Here is a 26574-nt window from a genome sequence, read left to right as displayed (position 1 = left end):
CATAGAAGATGGGATTTGGCTAGCATCATAAGCAATCAATATACTTCCTAATAGAGCCTTTGAAGGTAATTGAGCTCTTAAATTTGACATTCACAAAGCATTTGACACTCTTGATTGGAACTTCCTACTCCAAGTTCTAGCCATTTTTCATCCCCATTTTTTGTCAATGGATTCAAAAAATTCTTGAATCTGCCAAGTTATCATTTAATGTTAATGGTAAATTAAAAGGCTTCTTTTCTTGCAAGTGTGGTGTTAGGCAAGGGGGTTCTTTTTTCCCTTTGCTATTTTTCTTGGCAGAAGAAGTCCTCAACAAGGGAATATCAATGCTAGTTGATCATGGAGACTTTCAATTGATTACTGGTCCAAGTGGTACTCAAGTGCCTAGTTGCATCCTTTCCACGAATGATATAGTGGTTTCTAAAAAGGGAACTAAATGTTCATTGGACTCTTTCATGAATCTTTTTAAAGGTTATAGTGTGGTATCTGGTTAACATCTTAACCTTCAGAAGTGTCGATTTTATCATGGTTCTCTTTCAGTTCCTAGACTCTTGGTCATGCGTAATACTCTTAGGTTTGCCATGGGAAATCTCCCTTTTTCTTACCTAGGAGTCCCTCACTTTTGTGGTAATCCTCGCAAATCCTTTCTCATGCTGATTATGGACAAATTAAACATAAGTTAGACAAATGGAAGGGTACTTTACTCTCAGTAATGGGGCAATTGCAACTAGTGAAATCAATCATCCAAGGCTTTCTCCTTTATTGTTTTAAGGTTTACTCTTGGCCAATATCTCTCATAAAATCACTTGATTCTTGGATTTGTAATTTTATTTGGATTGGAGATATCCATCATAGGAAACTTGTCACTGTAATATGAAGCAAACTATGCTTGCCTTTAGGTAGGGGTGGACTAGGTCTTCATTCATTGGACTCTATAAACAAAGCATCTATGTCAAAGTTGTCTTGGAACGTTTTTTTTAATAATTTTCCTTGGGGGAATCTTTTTATGACCAGAAACTTTCACCATGGTAAGCCTATCAACTCCTATGTTCGATCATCAATCTAGCATGGCATTCGTCCCTAGATTGATGTTGTTTCAGATAAGTCATCATGGAGGTTTGGAGATGGCACCTCAATCTCCTTTTGGACTCAGTTGGGACAACCTCTTGTTGAAATGCTAAATATTCCAGAAGCAGGTCACCCCCAGCTTCAAGTTACCGTCTTAGACTTCATAGAAAACTTCTCGTGAAAAATTCTTGATAACTAAACTCTTTCTAGTGGTTTCTCTTTTGATATTTTATATGATCATTCTAGCTCGACTTTCTCTGATTCTTTGGTTTGGTGTCCCTCAACCTCAAAAGCATTTATCCTTCAAGGAAGCATTTTCCTTTGTTCGAGGCTTACAACCCCTTCAAAAGGTTTCATGGCACAATCTTATTTGTCGCCCTTCAATCCCGCCATTTGGATCATTTTTCTTCTAGAGATTTATGGCTGATATACTTCCAACAGATGACAAGCTACAACAACGAGGGTGTTTTCTTGTTTTTGCATGTTCTCATTGCAACTTATAGTTTGCAAATCACCTTTTGATCCATTGTCCCTTTTCCTTATCTATCTAAAGATGGTTGAGTGGCATTTTGGAGTGCAATCTCGTGGGCTTATCACCTTTGAAATTGTTACAGAAATGCAATTTGGTTGCTAGCTCACAACTTAAAGTGTTAGGTTGCAGTTAACAACACGACATGGTTCGTTTGGGTTAGCAAGAATAATGCTCATTTTTTAAAAGGACCCTTCCCTAGAGCCTACTTCCTTAATGAAATTCTAGCAAAAGGTGGCATGCGAAACTTTATTCCTAAATTCACTATTCTTTAGGCTTTTAGAGTTATTGGGCATCCCTTGAAAGCTCCCAAGTTTATTCAAGTAACTTAGTCTCCCCCTTTGGCTGGTTGGTGCAAGTGTAACATTGATGGAGTCACCAGAGGTGTGCTAGGATTGGCAGCGCGTGATGGCATCTTCAAAAACTTTAAGGGCAGTTATATGGGAAATATTGAACAAGTGACCTCAATAACTTAAGAGGGGGTGAATTAAGTTTTAAATTTTTTTCGACTAATAAGTTTTAATCCCCTTTTAAATGATATGTGATAGATTTAGAATGTAGAAGAAGAAGCAACAATTAATTTAACAATGTTCTTTAAATGTGAAAGACAAAGTAAATTGCAATAAAAATAAACAAGATAAGGGAAGAGAGAATTGCAAACTCGATTTATACTGGTTCAGCCACTTCCCGTTCCTACGTCTAGTCCTCAAGTAACCCACTTGAGATTTTTCACTATCCTTGTAAATCCTTTACAATCTTTGAACACACCTTAGGATCCCTCACCCTTGTGTTCAAGTTTCTCACACGCCAAGAGACAAATAGTCTCTTGATTACAACTGAGTTTTATAAGATGAACAGAATGATTTCTCTCTTTTAGAGCAAATGATATAACTTGAAGTTCCTAGAATAATTCTCAATAACACACACACACACACACACACACACACACACACACACACACACATACATATATATATATGCCCATTGTATCTGTTTAAAACAGTTTGAAGAGATGTGTCTTTTCAAAAGATTTTCTGAAAATTTTTCATTGGTAATTGATTACATGACACTTGTAATTGATTACACAGTCATATCTTTGAAGGGTTATGACTTTTCAATAGTTTTTCTAAAATCTCTTCGCTGGTAATCAATTACATGACTCTTGTAATTGATTACACATATCAAAATTCAAATAATTTTGTGTCGTTGGTTCCTCAATTAAAAATTTTCAATATGTCATTTTCACAATTTCTCTAGTAATCAATTGCACGAACCTGGTAATCGATTATCAGTTCAAAAACAGATTTCTGAACTGATTTAACTTTAATAAAAGAATTTTGATAGTGAAGATTTTGAGGCCAAACTATAGCAATCAATTTGAGATTCTTTTAACAAATTTACTAAGTCCTTATCTTAGATTTTCTTGATCTTGTTCTTTGACTTGATTCAATCCGTACTCATCAAGTAAACTCTTGGCATCATGAAAACCTGCATGATATACATTCACAGGAAACTTCTCCCTACATCTCTAAGTTACCTTTTCTCTTAATGCTAAACTTCTTGGTGATATGGAAGCTATTGAAATTGCTTTCAAGGAGGGTTGGAGAAAGCTTTGGCTACAGAGATAGCGACTCTTCCTTGGTCACTTTGGCCTTTAGAAACTCTTCGGTTGTCCCTCAACAATTAATAAATTATTGGTTAAATTGTATTACTAGCACTCTTTCCATGCAATTTGTGATTTCTCATATTTAAAGGGAGGGAAACTATAGTGTCGATAAATTGGCAAATTTGGGCATTATTGTACAAGGGTTTTACAGGTGGGATTTTTTGTCCACTTGTTTAAGTGAACCCTACTTCAGGGAAAGGGTTGGTCTTCCTAGTTAAAGATTTCATCATGGGTTTAATTTTTTATTCTCCCCCTCCCCCGCCTTGTCCTGTTATTCTTTTTTCTTTTTTTCTTTGTATGATATTCAAGAGGTTGCAACATGTGATTTTGGCTTCCTTTAGTGCCAACCTAGTTGGGATCATGATAATTCGGTTGATGCTTGCTAGTCTCTATTTATAAAAAAATTATTCCCAATTGAATTAGTTTAGTTGTAACAAAATAATTGGGTCAAAATCAAATAGGTCTAGCTCAATGTGTGTGAGTGTTATAAATCCATTGATATCGTATTCAATTTTTATTGATAAAAAATAAATAATTGAGTCACTAACTAATTTATGATTAATCACTTTTTTTTAATCTTACATCTTTATTAATTTGATTTCTTTTCTAATTTCCTTATTTTCCAACAATTGTTATAATTTATTTGGTCTACCAACCTAAAATTTCTAGATTAAATACCGTGGATATTTATATCGTAAGTTTTTTTTTTTCCCAGTAAAATGTAAGCTTGTTGAGATGTAGACTTTTAGCATGTGCATCGAACCATTGAATATGGTATACAATCCAAATATATATTCCAATGAATCAAATCCTTGCGATACAATAAAACACAAGACTGATTTTAAGAAAATTAAGGTTATATTTCACAAGAAGTCAGTTTTTAATTTTTTTTATTAACTTAAAAGTTTATTTGACTGTTGAGTAAATAATTTTTTTTAATAATTTCTAGAAATAATATTTTTTAAAATATTAGTTTCTAACTTTTTATATTTTCTTTCATTTTCAACTTTAATGTATTTATCAAATTTTTTAATTATTTTTTTTAAATAAACCATAATTTTATTATCTTTATATCATTTTATATTTTTTATTTATTTCAACAATTAATTTTATCAAACACTTACAATTTAATCAATTAATTTTTCAACTTTCAACTTTCCGCTACCTACTAACTCTTCTAATTAACTTTCCAATTTCCAATTAATTTCACCCAACATAGCTTAAATATAAATTAATAATATTATATTCCATATGAGAAATTACAATTTATCATTTGAATAACTACTATTCAGAACCATCGAACTCAGTAAATGGTGCACCTATTGGTTCAAGCACAGGGTTGTCCAGATCAGCAACGCAATCTATCCAAATATTTTTACTCCTCTCTAAGATCTCAATTTGGTTTTTCCTAAATGTGGGCAATTTTATAATGTACTTTATTTATCATATCATCATGACAGCGTTTTCCTATACACCATGCACAAGTTCGGGACAACAACTGACACTAACAGTTTGGTTACCAAAAAGTATAGCTGCGAAAATCTCATCACCACAATCTGGCAAAAACTTAGATGCACATGCACTAATCTAAATACATTTCATACTTGACATTGAGCTTGTGTATAACTAGTTTCATCATCGGGGCATTGTTACGTACACTCGTAAAATTGTCTACGGATTAGTTAAAATTAATAGCCAAACAAGAGTTAAATTTGTAATTTTTGTGCTATTGGTATTATAAAATAATTAATGTTATTATATATAATATTAAAACTTTTAATATAGATTTAATGCGTATGTAAATTTAAATAATACATTTTATGATAATTAATTTTGATATAATAATTAATATATTTATATATATAAATAATAAATAAAAATTATATGTTTATTAACATAAATCTATTAATGTATTTTTTGATCTTATTATAATTGATTTTGATTTAATAATGTATTTTTTATCTATATAAATTTTAAATAAAAAACATAAATTTCATAAAAATTCATATATGTAAACATATTAATTATTAAAAATTGATTATTACCATTAGAGCAAAACTAGGAACAAGCTTCGTACGGATAAGCTAATCCATAAAGACTACTTGATGGTTCAGGAAAATGATCTGAAAAGCCCAATTTCACCATTAGAGTAAAACTAATCATAATTACCACCATTAGACTAGTTGTGGAATGTAACCATAGTTAAAATGGTGGAGGCTTTTGATGACTTGGAAAATTTGATGATGGCTTTGAAATGGTTAGAATAAATTATAGGATTAATTAAGTTTATTTTTAGTCCTCAAATGAAGATTTTGAATTTTTATCCCTAATTTTTTTAAAATTTAATCTCTAAAAAATTTAGAGTTATTATAAATAGTTTGTACCGTTGGTTACCGTCGGCTCGTGTTTAGTTGTTTATGTAAATAGTCACATCACTATAAACTATAAAGGAAGAGAATCATTTAATTTGCCTTCACACTTCATTTTTTAACAAAAGACATTAACAGGATGGATTTTAATAACAATAAATTCTTTTAGGAATCAATTTTTAAAAAAAAATTAAGAAAAAAAATTTAAAATCAACTTAAAAAAACTTAATTAACCCTAAATTATATTTATAGTAGAATAGTCGTAACATTTGTACGAATCGGTTTCGATAATCTTTTACGAAGAAATAAAGGAACTAATTAATTGACATTAATAAATTGACAAAACGTATGTCTATTAGTAAGTCATTTGCCAACTGTTTCACCTTATTCTTTGTGTTTGCATACAAATTACAATTTACAAATGGAAAAAGCTAGTGCGAATTCGTGCCTGCATGCACGAAAACATTTATAAATGCTCCCCACATCTGAATTTTGTTAAAGATTTTGTTTTAAAATTTCTTATTTAAAATCAACCAATTAGATTTATGTATTTGTATTCGTACACTTCGTGCAATTCACTTTCACATAAAACAGCTTTGGTTATCAATGAGTTGAAGATTGTGCGTAGCCCTCAACATATCCGACTCTTCGGACACAAATGGTATGCAAATTTATTATTTTCAGCTTGTCATTGAAATTGATGGTGATTATGATTTTATCCCAGAGTATTTGGAGGGTCATTTGGAAATTAAACGTGGTGAAAGCAAAGGTTTATATCACATTGTGTGACAATAATAAGTCTCATAAACAACAGTTATAAGATTGGAAGGAAAAGATTATGCATTTAATTCCCCATTAATTAAAAAAATAATTAACAATTAATATTTATTGATCAAAAACAAAAAAAAATTCATAAATACTTCCACTTTGGGCTCAACTCATTTGTCATCTGGGTTCTCAAACAACTAGGCAATGTAGAAATATTTCTGTCTTTGGCTGATTTTAGGACCAAGATGAATAGGAATTTTAGTGGGCATTCTATTGATCTTCCACTGTTTCAAAATTTAGTTCAGCTTATCTTAAAGACCCTCACTCCGTATTTATGAAACTTAATTCCTGTGAAGTGTCCTTAGGTCTTAGTTTCTTCTGAACCTATCGTCACAGATGATAGTTATGATATCAATAAGGTGTGTTCTTATCACGATGTATCAATTGTAGAAGCAAGATATTTTGATGTTTTGATGATGCCAAAGGATCAAGTACTTCTCAAGTTTTATTCAAGACAAGAATCCAAGAATCCAAGAAAATCAAGATATATGATCAAGTTGATCTCTAGAATCTTAGGAAGAAGGTTCCAAATAGAAAAAGCAAAAGGTTTGGCCAAAGAATTTTATCTAAATAATTTTAAATTGAGATTTACTCTCTAATAATCGATTACCAGAGGATGTAATCGATTACCAGTGGCCAATATGCTTTCTGAAAAGGTTTTAAATATTTTAGAAAGCATGTAATCGATTACACATGGCTTATAATCGATTACCAGAGGTTTGGAACGTTTTAAAACAGCCATAAGAAATTTGAATTTAAATTTCAAAGTTGTGTAATCGATTACAGTAAGTTTGTAATCGATTACCAGTATTTAAATATTCAAATTTCAAATGAGAAGAGTCATAACTCTTCAAAAGTAACTGTGTAATTGATTACACCATTATTGTAATCGATTACCAGTGAGGATTTTTGAATATAACTCCCAACAGTCACATATTTTCAAATGTTTTTGAATGGCCATCAAAGGCCTATATATAAGTGACTTGGGATACGAAAATTTAAGAGAGTTTTTATTGCCCAAAAAGTCATATCCTCTAAAAAGATTAAGAGAGTTTTTCTGAACTGAAATGTCTTATCCTCTCAAAAAAGATTCTTTGGTCAAACACTTTTATATTCAATAAGGAATCTTGATTGATCTTCAATTGTAGTATCTTTCTCTTTCAAGAGAGATTTCTTCTTCTCTTCTTACTTCTGAAAAGGGATTGAGAGACCGAGGGTCTCTTGTTGTAAAGGATTCTAAACACAAGGGAAGGATTGTCCCTGTGTGGTTCAGACTTTGTAAAAGGAGTTTTACAAAGAGAGTGGAAAATCTCAAGTGGATTGCTTGAGGACTGGATGTAAGCACGGGAAGTGGCCGAACCAGTATAAATCAAGTTTGCATTTCTCTCTTCCCTTAAACTTCTTTTATTTATTGTTATTTATCTTTGGCTTAAAAGAAGTTTATTTTGAATTGTCTTTTGAGTAATTCATGTTAAGGGTGCATTGTTAATCCAAAAAGAGAGAGTGGAATTTTAATTGGGGAATAGTCTTTGTATCTTAATTCAACCCCCCTTTTTAAGATAACTGAGGTCATTTGTCTAACATCAATTGTTCCTACATACCCTAAACTCACAAAATAAAACTCACACCATATATTCTCAGAACATAACATTTTTACTGCTTTTGTTTCTAGAAAGTTTTCTTTTGTTTATTTGCTCAAGTGTAGGTATTGGTTTCAAGCTTTTACTCCCTTGTATTTCAATAGATATATAAAAGAGGGAAAAAAAAATCAAGACTAATAATTCCTCAAATTTCTATCTAGTTTCTAATATCTCTCTTTTATTTTTTTTCTCACATTGGATAACATTGATGGGAATCTTATTACGAGTTGCAAAGTAATTTTGAGATTCACTTTGGACTATCTTAAAATAGTTAATTGCAGAAATCACTGTGACAATGGAAAAAGCAAAAAAAGAGAAAAATATGAAAAAGGATAATATACTAATATGGTAGATATCACACACCTTGCAACTGAATAGGAAGGCAAGCCCAAACCACCATTAGTCTTTGGCTGCACAAGCTGCAATGGTAAAGGGGGCTTTGGAAACCCATGATCTAATCTTTCATCCTCAAGAAACGACTCTATTCATCACAATATCACTAGTAGTAACTTTTGGACAATGGCAAACAACAAGTATTTTTTTCTGTTATTATTTTGATGTTATAGTCCACATGAGTGGGGAAAGGTTAAAATTGATTACTTTATGTTATTTATATTTCTGATCTATTTTTAATGGTTTATATCTAAAATTGATTATACTGTCCACACCAGTTTTAATATATCCTTATCTTTGTTTTTTCTTATCTTTTTGCTCCATTTTAGTGTTATAATTGTAATTTCTATTAGTGGTAGTTATTTCTTTGTTTTAGACACATTGGATATGCAGACTTTCTCTTATAAATAAAAGGTTTGTGAACATGTGTATGTGTGAGTAACTTCATACCTTTCACAAAATAAATGTATTATTTCTTGTTTTCTCTCTCTTTTTCCTTAACAAGTGGTATCAAGAACCTTAACGATTCTAGGAATCCAAGATCAAGGATGGGTCAAGGTGGTGGCAATCTTCTGGAAAATCTACCGATCCTCGACGACAAGAATTGGCATTGGTGGTATGCACGTATGAAGGTGATACTTGGGTATCAAGAAGTCCTTGAGATCATGGAGAAAGGGTATTCATCGCTTGCAGAAGATGCTACAAAAGAACAAAAGGTGGCATATAATGAGAATAAGAAGAACGACTACAAGGCCTTATGTTTGATTTACTAGAGTGTGGACAATGCCCATTTTGAAAAGATCGTTGGAGCAAAAACCTCATCGGAGGCATGGAAGATCTTGGAGAAAGGAAATGAAGGCGTAGTTGAAGAAGGTGTGTCTTCAAACGATGCGCATACAATTCAAATTGATGCAGATGGAGAAAAATGAAATAGTAGTTGAGTTCTTTAATCGTGTCTTTACTTTGACCAATGCAATGAAGTCATGTGGTGAGAAGATCACTGATCTCACCATCATAGAGAAAGTCCTACGTACCTTGAACCCCAAATTTGACCACATTGTGGCGGCCACAAAAGAATCAAGAAATCTAGAGATCCTGAAAGTAGAAGAACTCCAAGGCTCACTCAAAGCCCATGAACAACGACTTCTTGAGCGCTCAGGTAGGAAGGCACCAGATCAAGCACTCAAAGCACAAACATACAAATAAAAAAAAGCTCGTGGCCGAGGAGAAGGACATAAAGGAAGGGTTCATGATAGGGTAACCAAAGATAATCCAGAGAGAAATAATGAAACTCAAGAACAGTTCAGAACTGAGCAAGATGTACCTGAATCTTTAAGAAGAGGAGGGTACAAGGGGCATGGAAAGAAAAAAAGGTTGACCAAAAGACACTTAAGTGTTTCAATTGCGGAAGGATTGATCATTTTTCATCTGAATGTCAATACCCAATCTAGAATCAGAATAATGGAAGACAAGGCAATGAAGCAAATGTGGCCAAGGAAGCAGATTCAAAAGATGTTGTTCTCTTGTTAATGATGAATGATATTAAAGGATTTGAGGGCTTAGAAATTTGGTATTTGGATTCGGGATGCTCCAATCATATGACTAGTCATAGAGAGTGGTTGATCCACTTTGATAAAAGCAAGAAAAGCTAGATAAGGTTTGCTGACAATAGGATTATACAAGCAAAAGGCATTGGAGACATTTTGATCAGGAGAAAGGATGGCAACCAGGCAATGATCAAAGATGTCTTGTACGTTCCAGCAATGAAAAGCAATCTCATCAACATTGGTCAACTGATTGAAAAAGGCTTTAGTATGAACTTGCATCAGGGAATCCTGGAGTTGTATGACCCCAAGCATAAAAAGGTTCTCAAAACCCCACTCTCAGCCAACAGAACATTCCAAGCCATAATTGGAACTCTGAAATCCCAATGTCTGTCAGCTGAGTCTGAGATGAATGATTCTTGGATTTGGCATACGAGTATGGGCATATTAACTTCAAAGATTTAAGTATGTTGCATACTAATAACCTAGTCAATGGTCTCCCTCAAATTAAGAATCCACAAGTTGTATGTGAGAAATGTCTTGTTAGCAAACAACCTAGATCAGCATTTGGGTCTTATGTCCCTAGTAGAGCAAGTGATTTGTTGAATATTATTTACTCAGATGTATGTGGCCCCTTTGAAGTTTCTTCTCTAGGTGGGAACACGTATTTTGTCTCATTTGTAGATGAATTCAACAAGAAGTTATTGACCTATCCACTTAAAGCTAAGAGTGAAGTATTTGATACCTTTAAGGTGTTCAAGATACTAGTGGAGAAACAGTCAGGGAAAAGTTTGAAGATCCTAAGAATAGATGGTGGAGGGGAGTTCACTTTTGAAGAATTCGAGAACTTCTGTCGAGATAATGGCATAATCCATGAGATAACAGCTTCATATACACCTCATCATAATGGTGTTGCAGAAAGAAGAAATAGAACCATTATGAATATGGTTAGAAGCATGATAAAAGGCATAAATCTTCCACTGAGTTTCTGGGTTGAAGCAATGGAGACAACTACCTATATACTAAATTGATGTCCAACTCAGAACTCAGTTTCACTAGTACCAGAGAAGGTTTGGTCAGGTAGAAAACCATTAGTTCAACATCTCAGGGTTTTTGGAACCTTATGCTACACTCATGTTCCAGATCAGAAAAGAAGAAAGCTAGATGATAAAAGTGAAGCCATGATTTTTATTGGCTATCACCCTACAAGTTCATACAAACTCTACAATCCCAAGAAAAAGAAAGTAATCTACAGTAGAGATGTACAATTTGATGAATTAAAATACTAGAAGGATAAAGACAACCAGAAAGAGCAAGCAACTGTCAGCATGTCGGTGCCTGTGGAGAATTCAATTAGACATCAAGATGAAGCTATACCACATGGAGAAGGTAATGCTGAACAAATCACAGAACAAATAAGATCAGGAAGAATGGGGAGAATGCTTGCAAGACTCAGAGATTACCACATGTTTCCTGACAGTGCAATCACAGATGAGGGTGAGTTTATGAATATAGCCTTGATGGCTACTATAGAACCAGTAAAATTTCAGGATGCCATTAAAGAGAAAGTGTGGTAAGATGCCATGAATGAAGAAATAAGAGCCATAGAAAGGAATAAAATCTGGGAGTTAGTCACTTTACCAATTGGGTTTATAAAACCAAACAGAAGTTTGATGGTAGCATAGCTAAGCATAAAGCTAGGCTAGTAGTTAAAGGGTTCATGCAAAAGGAAGGAGAGGGTTACTTAGAAATATTTGCACCAATGGCTAGATTTGAGACTATAAGGTTTCTAGTAAGCTTGGCCAGTTGGAAGAATTGGAAAATTTGGCAATTAGATGTCAAATTTGCATTCCTTAATGGCCCTTTAGATGAAGAAGTTTATATTCAGCAACCCCCTGGATATGAAGTCATAGGTAGTGAAGACAAGATGTACAGACTTAAAAAGGCTATGTATGGACTGAAACAAGCTCCAAGGGCCTGTAATAAAAGAATAGACTCCTTTCTACATGGTGAAGACTTTAAGAAATGTACTATAGAGCATGGTATCTATGTGAAGGCAACTAAGGATGGTGGAGTCCTACTAATATGCCTCTATGTGGATGATTTGCTTATTACAAGGAGTAATCCAACTGAGATAGAAAATTTGAAGGACAATCTCAAATATGAATTCGAGATGTTAGATTTAGGCTTGCTATCATACTTCCTTGGTATTAAGCTTGTTGAAACTAAGGATGGAATAGTGATGCACCAGAAGAAGTACATTAAAGAAGTATTGAAGAAGTTCAACATGGATCAATGTAATAAGGTAGATATTTCGGTGGAAGGAAATATGAAACTGGATACAGGCGATCATGAAGCTTCAGTAGATGCCACATTGTTCAGGCAGTTAGTGGGATGCTTGAGATTCGTCTACCATAGTAGACCAGAAATCTCATATGGAGTTGGTCTTGTCAGTAGATTCATGAGTAATCCAAAATAGTCTCATTTGGCAGCAACAAAAAGAATCTTGAGATATCTAAAAGGAACACTTAATTATGGCATATTGTTTCCTCATCAGAAAGAAAAATGTGAGCTATACCTCGTAGCTTATTCTGACTCAGACTGGTGAGGGGATAAAGTGGAGAGAAGATCTACTTCTGGTTATGTGTTTCTACTTTGTGGTTTCCCAATTTCCTGGAGTTCCAAAAGGCAATCTGTAGTTGCTTTGTCTACCTGTGAAGCTGAGTACATTTCAGCTTGTAGTGTTGCATGTCAAGCACTGTGGATTCTGTCCCTTATTTCTGAATTAAATCTGAAGACTGATGACTTTGTGGAGCTGCAAGTGGACAATAAGTCGGCTATTGACTTAGCAAGGAATCCTGTGTCCCATGGCCGTAGCAAGCACATTGAAACTAAGTTTCATTTCTTAAGGGATCAAGTTAACAAAGGGAGGATAAGGTTGAAACATTGTGGGACATATTTGCAACTTGATGATATTATGACAAAGGCATTGAAGACTGATAAATTCAAGTTGCTGAGAAATATACTAGGTGTGGTGCATATTTGATGTAATGTTGTTGTTTGTATAGAAATTAAATGGGAGTGTTAGAATAGTAATTCATATTAGTGGTAGTTATTTCTTTGTTTTAGACACATGAGATGTGCAGACTTTTTGTTATAAATAAAAGTCATGTGAATGTGTGTATATGCAAGTAATTTCATACCTTTCACAGAATAAATCTATTATTTATTGTTGTCTCTCTTTTTCCTTAACATTTAGAACGTTAGTAAACTCATAAGTAGTGGGGTTTACTTTTGGGTTTTTTTTTTCCCACCAAAATGGGTTAAAAATGAAAATTAATTACCATAATGGGTTGGTAAAAAAAAATTATTTATCAAAATAAGTTATTTATGTCGCATAGAAATGTAGGAAGCGGAGCAACACATCTTGTGTTTTTTGCTTGTCTTATAATTGGAGGTGTCACCCATATATGCTTCATTCTGTCAAGTATTTAGTGTGAGCTAAATATCTATTTAATGATTAGATTTAAATACACATTTTTCACTCAATTGGTCGACGCAAAATATTTAGAAAAATAAAAATTACTTATTTTATTTAAAAAAATTCTTAAAAAATAAGTTTAAATAAACTCACTCATATTTTGTTTTCTTTCTTATGTACTTTGTTATTTTTTATATTTAGTTAAAATTATAAAATATAAGTAAAAAATGAAGCGTATATCATAATTACAAAGGTTACAATAAAATACAATGATATAGTAAAAGGTTAAACAATATATAAAACATTGTTACAATAATTTTAATTTTTCTTTATTTTAAAAATATATTTGCTTAACATAATAATATATTTTACAACAGTCTAATTTTGGTTGTTGAATAGGATTTGAGTTATTGTAAATCTTATAGTTATATTCCTATGGATAAAAAATAGTAATAATAGTATTTTAGATAAAGTAATATTATAACTAAATTAATTTCCTTTATTATAGCACAAATATATATAATATAAATAAATTGAAGTCTAAAAAATGTGTCATTGTGATTCTTGAAAGAATTGTGCACAAATGAATTTAAAAAAAGAAAAAGAAAAGTTTAGATTTAGCAATTAAGTTTTTAATTAATAAATTCAAAGCCTGTGTTCTTTTGGTGAAGTGCATGAAATAAAGACAAAACAAGAAGTTAACTACGTCTGTATAAAGCTTGCGTTCTAAATGATCGTATGCTCGTTTAGCTGCAAGGAATTTTAGTCTTTATTCTTTGCGATCATTTTTTTCTATTTTTTCTAATTTGCTTTTTGCTTGATCATTTATGAGGAAATTAGTTGTCTGAAAGATAATGAATCAAAAAATTACATATATAAAAAATGAGTTTTAAAAATTATCTCAAAAAATTAAAGTCAAAACTTTCGATAGATATATATATATATATATATATATATATATATATATATATATATATATATATATATATATATAAATAAAGATTTTTTATCTATCATGATTTGTAGTATATTATAGCAAGACTAGAATACACATTCTTATTACTTCATTCTTCTTTACCAAAAGATATAAAAATACTTCCTATTATTTCATTCTTTATTACTAAATGTACATACTCCTTTTTTTCATAATTAATTATACATTTATATTTATTATAAGTAATCTCATCAAAATACAAATATAATTGGTTGAGATGAAAATAAATTATTATAAAATCAAGAATTTAATTTTATAGGTATTTTATGAAGATTTGGTCAACTCCAAATTAAGAGAAAATGTGTCATGATATTTAGTTATTAAACAAATATTTAAATAGCTGATAGGATGAGACGTATCAGGGTAATACCTCCTGAGACAAGACAAACAACTTGATTTTGGTTTAATCACACAATGGTTTGCATATTTGGTTTACTGTTTAACTTGTTGTGCACGAATTCTAAAACCAAATTCAATGGTCCAACACAAACTGAATACAAAAGGAAAGATTACAAACCTCCATTTACTACCAATGTTCATTTGCAACGGTTACGCAAACATGCACTAAATAATTTTCATATGGGGTGACAATGGCCTTGGTGCATGTTTAATTTCGGTGGATAAAGCATTTGATAGTTTCGGAACATCATATTAAAGTCATATTTTGACCATTAGAGTAGAACTAATGATAAATATATCATCATTAGACAAATGTTGTTGAATATAACCATAGTTTAAAAGGTATAATTTTTTTATTTATTATTAGAGCATCTTTATTATACAATTTGGAGATAGATATTACACTCAAGATCGATTCTTTCCAAGATCCAACACTATAGACACGGTCGGGATCTTTATGATAAAAGAATGAATCTTACACAAAGAACTCTCATGATCTACAACTTTTTAAAAAAAAAATATTAAAAGCAAAAACATCTTTAGCGGAAAAAAAACTCATTTATTTATTTTTGGATCACTTTTTGTTTGTCTCATGATACCATGTAGAATTCAAGAAATTTTGTAATTTTTTGTTCTAGTGGTAGAACTCAATTTGAGATCTTGAATTTTACTTGCACACAAAAATAAATAGAGTATCTTTTTTTTCTTAAATGACATTAAAAATAATATTTTTGAAGAAAAAAAGAATTCTTAGAAGTTATTTCCGTCCAACTCAACCTTAACAAAAATAATGATATATCCAGTAGACATGGATTCTTGAGCTTAAAAACTCAATTCAAAAATCCCATTAAAAATATTCTAATAATTTAAGAGGAAACCAACGAAAATGAAGAGGGAAAGAAAGAAATTAAGAACACAACGCCAACTCATGATACAACCACATCTGACAGAAAAAAAAAAACAATAACAACGAAAATAATAAATAAAATGAAAAAAAATACACAAGTGCATCTGAATAAGCTATTTCGATACGCACTCACAAATATTCTATTTTTATATTACAATTCTTTGTATATTCTTTTATTTTTTTTGTCTTTTGACCATTGCTTGTGAAGCTTCAACGTACTTACTATTCACCACCTCGTTTTAGTAGACTAATGTCTACGTAAATCTTAAAAAATCAAAACGGGAAGTTAAACAATTGTTTATTCTTCTTTAGTTAAAATCATTTTCAATGTTTTAAAATTAAAAATGTTTTTTACATTGATTTCATTTAGAAATATATTTATTTAAAAAATACTGAAAACCCCTTATGAATTTAAGTGTGGATAATTTTTGGACATATAAAAGATGTTTTCATAAATTATTGATGTGGTTAATTTTTCAAATACAATATATGTATTAAAGTTGATAGGTATATATTTGTTAAATAAAACTTATGTATTTTTCATATATTTGTCTTCCTTTTACCAAAATCTAGTTTCCCTCGCATTAAAGATAATTTTATTCGAAGGAAATAGAATCTTTAAGGACGGTGAAAAACTTTCTTCAAACATTTAACACAGTTAAGCTAGAACAACCACATTGATACTTGATATACATGCTTGCGGATACATGACATAGGTACTAATCATAAGCAAGGTATATACATATATTTATTCTAGAATCTTAATTTGTTAATAGTTTTTTTCTGGTGAATCTTAGTTTAAGTGATTGATACTTTTAGGATCAGTTTATTTTCTAAAAAATGGAGGACAACATAGCAAAAAAATATATGTTACGTGTTTAATTGTAAAATTTGGTTGTAGGACAAAATAGTAGTGGTAAAGGACACAACAAAAAGTTAAAAACTTGTGCCTCAGTAAACCACAAGACATTTTTTTTTGTCTTCTGGAGAATACAGTAAATTAAATGTCAAATATATCCTTAACATAATTCTCCCTCCTTAGCATGAACCCACTACTCTCATGCTCATGTATGGTTCTCTCTTTCATTGGCAGATTTTTTCTTCTTCTTAAAACTAAATAAATAGAAAGAAACAAGGAAACGTAACCTACTAAGGTGAATTCATCTTTCTTTTCACACGTTCGAAACTTGAAGGTTGAAAATTGAAATGCTTTTGCTTAGTTTATATATTATATATTATTTACAATATATTAAAAAATAAAAATATATAAAATTTTATAATATATATTAAAAAATTAATTGTGTTCAAATAATTATTTTATTTGTATTGTTCAATGCAAACAAAATAATGTAACTCAAACATTTGTTATGTGTTGTTGTTATGGTGTTGTCCTTGTATCAAAGACACCCTTATATTGAGTCCCAAACATTTTTTTTTCTTTTTATGTAATTATAGTCTCAGTTAGCTATATAAAACTTCTATAGCGTTTTAATATGTACATATATAATAATGTTAGTATGCTGAAATTTGTGCTTTTAGTTCACACGTCAATAGATGAATATGTAATATAACTTGAGCATACTAGTAAAGAAGCAAAAGTTCTTGTTATCCAAGAAAATAGAGGATTACTATTTAATTTCAAGAAACCAAGTGAACAAAGTATATATAACTTGAGAATTTCTACCGTGTCCCGTTAATTTGGGGTATTGATACAGTTAATTTTTCAACCAATAGGAATCAAGTCTTTATATTTTACGAATTTTATGTACTTTACATACTTTTTGTTATCCTATAGTACTTTGTCAATGCATAATTTTAACATTTGAATTAAGTAAGAAATATAAAACAAATTAAGAAATAAACATTTAAACTCTCAATATAAAAAACTTAAGATAATTATATAAAATATCTAAAACTTGTAAAATACAAAGACTTGAAAAAATAAAAATGGAATTCAAAATTTTTGAATGATGATTTTTTTCTTCATTGTCTTGATTTATTGTCGCGTTGCTCGTTATTATGCTAATTGGTTTAACCTTACTTGTTTTTTTTGGCTTTAAATTAATCTTCTGTTAACAAGTTTGTTTTAAATTAAAACATCATTAAAGTTTAAAATAACACAGTGTAATTTTTAGTGATTGAAAAATCAACCGTAACTTAAAACATTGTATTTTTATGAGAGATTACAAATGTATCAATTGTATAAAATCTCATGATTCAGGACCATCGGGTCCAAAAGGGTAGTCCTGCAAATCACAATCAAACCAAACCTTCTCACTCCTCTTCAAGATCTGAATTTTATGGGCCCGGAACTTAGGCAATGTCAAAATATACTTTGTCATATCATCGTGGCACACTTTCCCAACATCATTCACAAGCTTGTCACAACAACCATTACTAACTGTTTTGTTACCAAAAAATATTGCTGAGAATACCTCATCACCACAATTTGGGGACAAATGAGACCCACAATTGGCTAAATACTTGACATACGATGACATTGGCCCTGGTGCATTTGATGGTTCCGGAGCATCTTGTGAAAGCCCGATTTTGACCATCAAGGAAGAACTAATAATGAAACATAGGACCATTAGAGAAATGTTGCTGAATGTAGCCATAGTTTGATCATCAAAGGTCTTATTGTTGGTAATGACTAATAAGCTTTGATGGTTTTGAAATGGTTGGTATGAAGCTATATTTATAGTTCAAAAGTACTTTTAACGTCTAAATGTGAACTGGCCGGTCTTAATTATGTTTAATGGAGAAATAAAGATGTAAGCTAATTAACTAATGTCTATAAACTGAAAAACGAAGAACCTTCAATTAACTCACATATTAATTAATGTCTTCTTTCAAAAAACAAAAAAACCTCAAACTAACGTTTACACCATATTTTTTTAAGTTTACCCTAAGAAGATATTTAAATGCAGTTATTGGAGAAACATGGAAACACTTGACACTTGGTTGTTTCCGACATATATTCTTACTCTTTCTCTCCCAGAATAAGAGTATCATTTTAAGTTATTTTATACATATTAAGAAAAAATTTTAAAAATAGTAGTTTTGCTAAACTAATTAATCTTATTAAATAGATGAAAAAAATATTAATAATATTATATTTAAAAATTTAAGTAATATTTATTAAGAGTATATATAGAAAAGAGTAATTGATGTTTCATTAAAAAAAAAACAAATGTAATACTTACTTTAGAATAAATTATTTTTTTAAACGTGATACTTATTTTGAAACGAGAAAATATAAAGATAGTAATAATATGTGTGTACAATTTATCAGGATTAATGTCTGAATTAAATTGAGAGATCAAAAAGTAAGTCTTACAAAAATAATAAATTTATACTTTTGGACAATTGTATAGTCACGTGTTTTTTTTTCTAATCCACTTGTATTTTTTTTATCAAAATTAATTCTTTAATGATATATTTTAAGATTGATGGCGATAAAACCTTTGGCTTTCGCATTAGAGAATTAAAATATTGATATAAAGTATTTTTTTCTAATCCGTTTGGTTTACTTTTTTTATTTGTCATTAAAGAATTAAAGAAGTGTTCAAATAAAAAAATTCATCTATCATTAGAAGTCTTTTTTTTAAGGGATAAATACTCATTTTAATCTTTAAATCTGCAACGCACTCACGCTTAAATCCCTCGAAAATAAAAAATTAAAATTGTGTGTCTGAGTTTGTAAAATAATATGATAAATCCGTCCAACTCTTAATTTTTTCTGTTAACTTAAACATAATTAACTACATATGCAGCTCTGGATTTGTCATTGGAAATTTTGTCATGTGTGTTGCTGATGATGTGGGATTAAAATCTCGTATGCAATTTCGCTTATTGTCATCTTCTTCTCAGCTTTCATCTTCTGCACCTTTCACCATTCCTTTCTCCCACCTTTAATTTCCCAATTCAACTTTAGTTTCACTTTCCCAAATCCAATTCGATTGCAAACCCGCTTCCTCCCCAATTTCACTTCGTGGTCAAAATTCTTGCGTTCAAAAACCTCTTGCGTTTCCACTCATAAACCCCCTTTTAATCCATAAACCCTTTCTAGTTCCAAATCTTACTCTGCTGAAAGCACCATTGGGTTGGTTGCCATCTGGGGTAGTGTCCATGCAAGTCTTTCTCTTTGTCCAGCAACTTACTTGCTTAGTTTATCTGATATCAAATATGTGAATCATGAGATCAGTTGAAGGTGGGTGTAACGGTAAGGTATTGTAAAGAGAAAATTGGGGGGAGAAAGAGAGGAAAAAATCCCAGAGCCTTGGTTGCAGCAGCAAAAACAAATACACTTGTCTACATGGACAAAATAGTCTCTCGAAATTTTGATGACAAATCTGTTCATCTCATTGATCACCTGTGTGGCAATCCCTTATTACACATGGCATAACACGTAACCAGGTCCCATGACACAGGTATATCTGTTTAGATTGACGCATCTAAGTAAACGGTGAAACAAATGTATTTTACTTTTTGTAAATCCAATGACAAAATTTAAATTTTTCATCATTATTTAGAGTCATGTCAGCGTATTTCTTACAAATTCAAGATAAAGTTAGATATTTACCCCTTCTTTTAATAAAGAATGATCGAGGCAAACTCTGCTGAAAGAAAAAACAAAAACAAGTTTTCAAGCCATTTTATAAAGCTAAAAGAAAAAGCTAAGAACTGAAAGTAAGAATCTTATTTTCTCACCTTTTTTCTGTTACGCCGTGATTCCGTGAAGGTACATACATGGATATTTTTCTGTAAAAGGTACATAACATGGATAAAGAAAACAAATTTTAAAATGTTTTTGCTTAAATTTAAGGTAAAACTGAAGTTAAGGTCATACATCCAATACAATAATTTTCTGTACGTGATCAATGATTATCTTCCACTATTTTTTTGTACTTCCCCGCACGTGAAGTCGTTTTGTATGATAAATAAAGAAGAATAAGCGTCTGTCTTTGACCATTGCAGACAAACATTGGACAGGGACAACAAGAATCCACAAACAGATTGCACCCTGTGCCCGTGACACAAACGATATAATAGAGGCATATCCAAGTAACATGGAATTAGATTTTACAACAGCAAAAGACAGTGGAGACAAAAAGTAACTGAGACCAGATCATGATTTTTCAACTAAAATTGTAAACTAGATATTTCAAATCTACCATGGAGTTCCTAATTAACCTAAACCAGAGTTAGTCCTTCACACCGGCCTCGACACTGAATGATTGGGAGTAGGCTGCAAATTACCGGGGCCATTGAACATCGGATCTGAAGAAGCTGAATGTTGTTGTTGAATCATAGAAAGTGGCAGCCTTTGCCCCAACCCAAACATTGAAGGCCGTGGGACGAAGGACATATGTGGATGAACTGGTTGGCTATTGCCATATCCTGAGATGCTAGGTTGTGAGGAAGAAGCAGAAATCATTTGTTGCCTACCATTGCTGTTGTTGTTAACCATGGATGGACCAGCACCTGCAACATTCATTGGCGGAGTGGTTCCACCATTTCCAAGACGTGTTGATACAATATGGGACCGATCAGAAGCCAACCTCTGCTTCACCTTCTCAACTTGTTCACATTCTCTCATCAACTGTGTTTCAATTTCTGCAAACTGCTTCAGCTTCAGTTCCAATCTTTTCAACTGTCAATAAGGAGCCACCAACACGTTATAGTCTTATAGACACCAAAGTACAGGCACGGACCTCTTTTAAATATTCCTTAAAAAAATTTCATTTACCTATTCTGCAAGAAAAATATTTAACTAGTGCATACACACACACACACACACATACATACATATGCACCCAGATCAAAAAAGGAAGCAATTAAGTATGTTGCCAGTTTAGGTGAAGCAATTAAGTTAAGAAATAAAAAAAAGGAAACAGCTATACCTTATTATTAACAATATTGGCACATAGCCTCTGAATTTCTCGCTCTTCATGATCAGCAAACAATTTAGCTTTCATTGCTGCAGCAGAGAGGCCTTCTTTGGCAGCATCTTTGATTTTCTCAGCAGATAGCAGGGTTGACCCTCCCTCATTTTGACCACATGAACCAAGTACTTTTGACTTGTCCTCTGAATTCAAAAGAAAAAAAAAAAGACATTTCTCAAAGAATTACACACTAGGTATTAGCATTTTACCAGACAATGGGGATTTAATTACACATCAGCAACTGAAAAATGCAGCAACCATAACTCACCATTTTTCTGATTTGAATTTGCAACCTCTCCATCATGGCCACCATCTCTATTATGCACGCTTTCTGAATTTGTCCTTCATATATGCAAATAAAAAATCCTAATTATATAAACAATGCAATAAGGCTGGCTGTTGGTGTAGAAGAAGAATAAAATTTATGGACAAAGAGAAAAGTGAAAAGCACAACAGGAAACAACTAGATATCCTTGTACACATTAAAAAATGAAAGGGAATAACTGAGAAAACACTTCAACTAAGAAATGGCAATCACACTTAACACTCACCTATTATCATTATCCGGTGCTTCTATATGTGACGTGCTCCCGGAATTATTCCTTGACAATGCAGCTAATGCTGCATGAGCACAAGTTGCAGCAACTCTTGGTCCAACAGCAGAGGCTAAAAAGGCAACCTTTAGAATGCATCCACCAAAACCAAATGCGTAAGAATTCAAGCAAAAGAACTCCAGAATATAATAGACAGACTGATTTGTTGTGAAACAGTGACACTATCATCATTAATTGCAGTTTGGGAGAGCTTTTTCTGGAGGAAAAAATCTTTTTTTTTCAAAAACTCTCAAAGCTAACAAAAAATGTGATTCACCAACATAAACTGAAAACAAACACACATCAAGACTTGCTCCTTTAAAGAGAAGAAATGAAACTATAAAAAAATAAGTTAAAAGGACAAGATATTAGGTGCAGCACTGATAGCCACTTCCCAGTCTTCTTAATAAGCATACTTCACATGCACCCATTAACAAAAATGGCAAACAAGAATATCGTTACCAGTCACCTACCAGTGCCATAACTGGATTTCCAGAATTTGCAAAAGGAAGCCTGCCATCAGAATCTTGGCTGTTATGTACAGGTCCTGTGAGAACAAGGATATGAAATTAAAACCATATCACAACTCACAAGTAGAAGTTTCAAAAGTTTTAGTAAGACAGACCTGCAGAATCCCCATTTGAGCAACAATGCAATCTTCCATTATCCTCTTGATTCTTCACAATGGATGACAAAGACAAACTTGAAACATTGATATTTTCCAACTTTCCATCTTCTACAGGTAAACGGAGAAAATGAAGAATGCATTGTGCTTTCGACTTGGTGCCAACATGCTCAGCAATTTCATTCCAATTCTCATTGTAAACCTCCACTGCTTCAAGCAGCAGCAAAGTCTCTTGATCAGTCCAACTATCCCCATCTAGATCACCAAAATCTGTAGTTGAATCCACCCTTATAAAATCTATACTAGAATGACCAGTGACAAATCTCCCATCATGAAAGCAATCAGTGCAGAGTAAAATATCAACCTGAAACAAGAGATGCCAACTACAAATAATGACAAATGTTTCCAAAGGCATTCTGCAGCTTAGTTTTAGAGAAGGGTCATCATGATGTACCCATAAGTTGTAAGCTTTTAGAAGAAATATAAATCAGAGAAATGCTTCCTTGCAGCAGAATGCCAACTTTCAAAATAATAAACTAGCATTGCCTGAAGAACCCCAACTATGCTGTATTAATCAAGCACTGTCTATCTTACAGACTGGCAATCATTTTTTATTTTTTTTTAAGTCAGCAATCATTTTCCAGTTGTCAGACTTTGTTATGGTTAAATAGAAGATTGCCCATTCAAGTCAGAATTTTCAAGACATGAGCACAAACTGCAGCAAACATAGATTTGCAGTTTTAGCTTCAAATTAGCATGTTCAAGTACAGTTGACATGAAAAGATATGTTAACATATGTATTAGAGAATGGAATTGAAGCCACAATAGGAAGAAACAAAAGATGGAAAAAAATAGAAAAACATGAAAGATTTTTCCAATTGGATTCCCTTAGTGGAGAGAAATATGTGAGAATTCAAGAAATAACCTAATCCTGTAACCAGGGGAGGGCTGGTACTCTAATTATGCATAGAAGGCTAGCAAAAGGTATCTTGAGTAAATTTCTTTGAGTTAATAACAAAGCCAAAGTTCAGTTTCGGTTTCTAGTTTTCTTATTTTATATTTTCATTTTGTTTGTTCTATTCCTTATGGGGCTCTATGCTCTAGTATATTATTGATTACATGAAGAAAAAATGGTTATAGAAACAAATTAATATCAAAGCTCATCAAATACACAAATCATCGGAATTTCTTATTGATACCTTCAAATATTTATCTCTCCTACATCACTTATCTTACTTCCTTGACTCTAGGACACTTAAGTTACAGAAACAATGCAATATTTATGAATTTTTAGTTCAATAACAAAACCTCATCAAACACAGAAGCCTAAGAAAAAGCCAGTGACATGTATAATGAATAATCTCTTAACTAAAGGAAGTCTGTCTCCACTCTCCAGCAACCCATATGTACAGAAAATTCAATGTCATACTTATGCACTGCCATGTGTTAATAACTGACAAATTCCAGCATATTACCAATAGGACAAAAGTAATTGACAGCCGCAGGATTATGCATGGTAGAGTGATGAAGGAGTTGAGTTTAAAACAAAAAGCCAGCATACCTCCTTTTGTGATTGGTAGTACACAACAGGAAGAGAACAAGAACAATAATGGCAATAGTTTTCAGATAGATGCTCTCTTATTCTTTCATCCAAATCAGAAATATCAGTATTGTGCATTGTTCGAGATGAATAAATTTCATCTGCTTTGAATTTACACTTGGGCTTGTCAAATTTGACCAAACTATCAATGGATCTTAAACCTGCTGATGGCACACATATTGCACCACTTGTGTCCTCCTTCAGGTAAGTCTCATTGTCCGAATTCTCATGACTTGGACCCGGAGCACAGTAATTGATAATTCCCCAGTGATCAAGGAACCTAACAATTCGAGTTAAATCTTCATTACCAACACCAACTGACAATCCCTGGCAACTAGAGACTGTAATCCTCTTCCCTGGGTCCTCCATGTATCTTGCAACAATGTAGTTCCTACACTCCATGTACTTCTCTGGCGTATGATCTGGCGACTTTCCTGAGAAGAAATGAGGCACTGCTTGTCTCTCAAGACGATGCACTGAGGCTGGAGAAAACCAATCTGCTTACATATATTCCAAATTTATCATGTAACTCAACATTTTAAATCAACCAAAATTCATTCTTAACAACATCAGATGTAATCTCCCACAACCAAAACATACTTGGAGCTTAACAAATTACATAAACTCCCACCAACGGGAAAAAAAAAAAGAGTTTAAATTCATTGCAACACAAAAATGCAACACACTTTGAAAAAAGAGTTTAAATTTGATACATGGTCCTTGTATAGATTTTTTTTTTCCACGGTGAATCAGTCAGAAATACTCTTAGGTATGACTTTTAATTACAAAAGTCAACAATTTCCAATTATACGTCAATTCATGATTAGATGACTATACATTTTAAAAAAAAGTCTAAACTATAAGTGCATTTCAATTAAATTCTTGAATAAAATATTATATATAAAAAAATCACATTCGAAATTAATAGTTCACCCCTAATTTTAAGGAGATACAACAACCTCCCGGTACACTAAAACATAAGAACTCAAACTAGGGACAAAGTTTAAGATATACTTTGAAGTAGTCACATTCCTTTTATATAATTATATCTTCATGTACACAAAGCAACCAAATAGAAACATTCCACGAAAAAACAGAAAAAGAAAAAAAAAAGTTCAAATCCAAGAGAGCCAAGAACCTGAATGCATAGGAACAACAAGAACCCTACTCCCGAACCGCTTAACGACGCCGGAGCCTTTCAAAACGGACGGCGGAGCAATGACGAAGAAATCGGCGGACACCGCCGACAGCGCCTGGAGCTGGCCGTGCGACACATTCTCCAGAACCGGAATGCTGCTGTGTTGCGATTTGTCGCCGCCGGCCTCCAGCGCAGCGATTGCCGTGACCGCCGCATGGGGGCGGGTCACGGCGCGCCTGATCGCCGGCGGGAACCGCGAAATCTGGACCCCGTCGGGCGACACGACCTCGATCTCCACGCGCTGCGGGTCCGCGAATTGGGCGCTAGGGCTGCGGAATTGGTCGTCGGAGTCGTCGTTGTCGTCGGGCTCGTTGTCGTCGTCGGAGTCGTCTTCGTCGCCGCCGTGACGCTTCTGGTTGCGTTTGTAGGATTCTCTCTTTCGCTTCTTCCTCCATTTTGTTCTGTTCTCTGTCAAGAGAAAGAAAAAAAACAAAATAGATATAAAGAAAGAAAAATTGAAATTGAAATGAGGTTGACTTTAGAGTGGAAAAAAGAAAGAAAGTGTGAGAAATTAAGGGGAATTTTGGAGAGAGGAAATTTTGAGGTTATTGTTGTGGATAGTACCTGAAGGAAAAGAAGGGGAAGGTGACATGGGAAGAAGGAGAGAAGTTTAAGTGGGGAGGGGGAATTGAGTGTGGGGTCGTTGATTGGCGCAAAGGGTGGGGTGGAATTTGGGGAAAATGTTTTGGATTTGGAGGAATCGGTTGTGTTTGTGTCAGGTCTGTGAAGCGAGGAAAGCAAAGGGGGCTATGATTTTGCGTTTTGTTGGGGGCATGCGGAGGAAAATAACTCCAA

The 26574-nt window shown here is 32.6% G+C and overlaps 2 protein-coding genes across 2 annotated transcripts; both read right to left on the bottom strand.

The window, feature by feature from the left end:
• Positions 1–18025: 18025 nt before the first annotated feature.
• LOC114381562 (protein DOWN-REGULATED IN DIF1 11-like) lies at positions 18026–18433 on the bottom strand. Its single transcript, XM_028340835.1, has one exon. The coding sequence runs from the start codon at positions 18431–18433 to the stop codon at positions 18026–18028; it is 408 nt and encodes a 135-aa protein (XP_028196636.1).
• A 2248-nt stretch (positions 18434–20681) lies between these two features.
• LOC114382145 (SWI/SNF complex subunit SWI3C-like) lies at positions 20682–26574 on the bottom strand. The gene is made up of 9 exons (XM_028341380.1): positions 26344–26574; positions 25720–26187; positions 24543–25078; positions 22982–23345; positions 22830–22903; positions 22315–22442; positions 22032–22105; positions 21722–21906; positions 20682–21471 (listed from the first exon to the last, which is right to left on the bottom strand). The coding sequence occupies exons 1-9, from the start codon at positions 26369–26371 to the stop codon at positions 21031–21033; spliced, it is 2298 nt and encodes a 765-aa protein (XP_028197181.1). The 5' UTR covers positions 26372–26574; the 3' UTR covers positions 20682–21030.

The sequence above is a fragment of the Glycine soja genome, chromosome 13 (assembly GCF_004193775.1).
Source record: "Glycine soja cultivar W05 chromosome 13, ASM419377v2, whole genome shotgun sequence".
Classification (NCBI taxonomy): Eukaryota; Viridiplantae; Streptophyta; class Magnoliopsida; order Fabales; family Fabaceae; genus Glycine; species Glycine soja.
Note: the sequence above shows the minus strand (reverse complement) of the source record. Positions and strands in the feature narration are given on the sequence as shown.

Excerpts from the sequence above, each read along its gene's own strand:
- LOC114382145 (XM_028341380.1), bottom strand. The coding sequence starts at position 26,371 with ATGTCACCTTCCCCTTCTTTTCCTTCAG. Across the intron at positions 26,188-26,343 it reads TTCCCCTTCTTTTCCTTCAG|AGAACAGAACAAAATGGAGG; the intron begins GTACTATCCACA and ends TTCTCTTGACAG. Across the intron at positions 25,079-25,719 it reads TGTTGTTCCTATGCATTCAG|ATTGGTTTTCTCCAGCCTCA; the intron begins GTTCTTGGCTCT and ends ATATGTAAGCAG.
- LOC114381562 (XM_028340835.1), bottom strand. The coding sequence starts at position 18,433 with ATGGCTACATTCAGCAACATTTCTCTAATGGTCCTATGTTTCATTATT.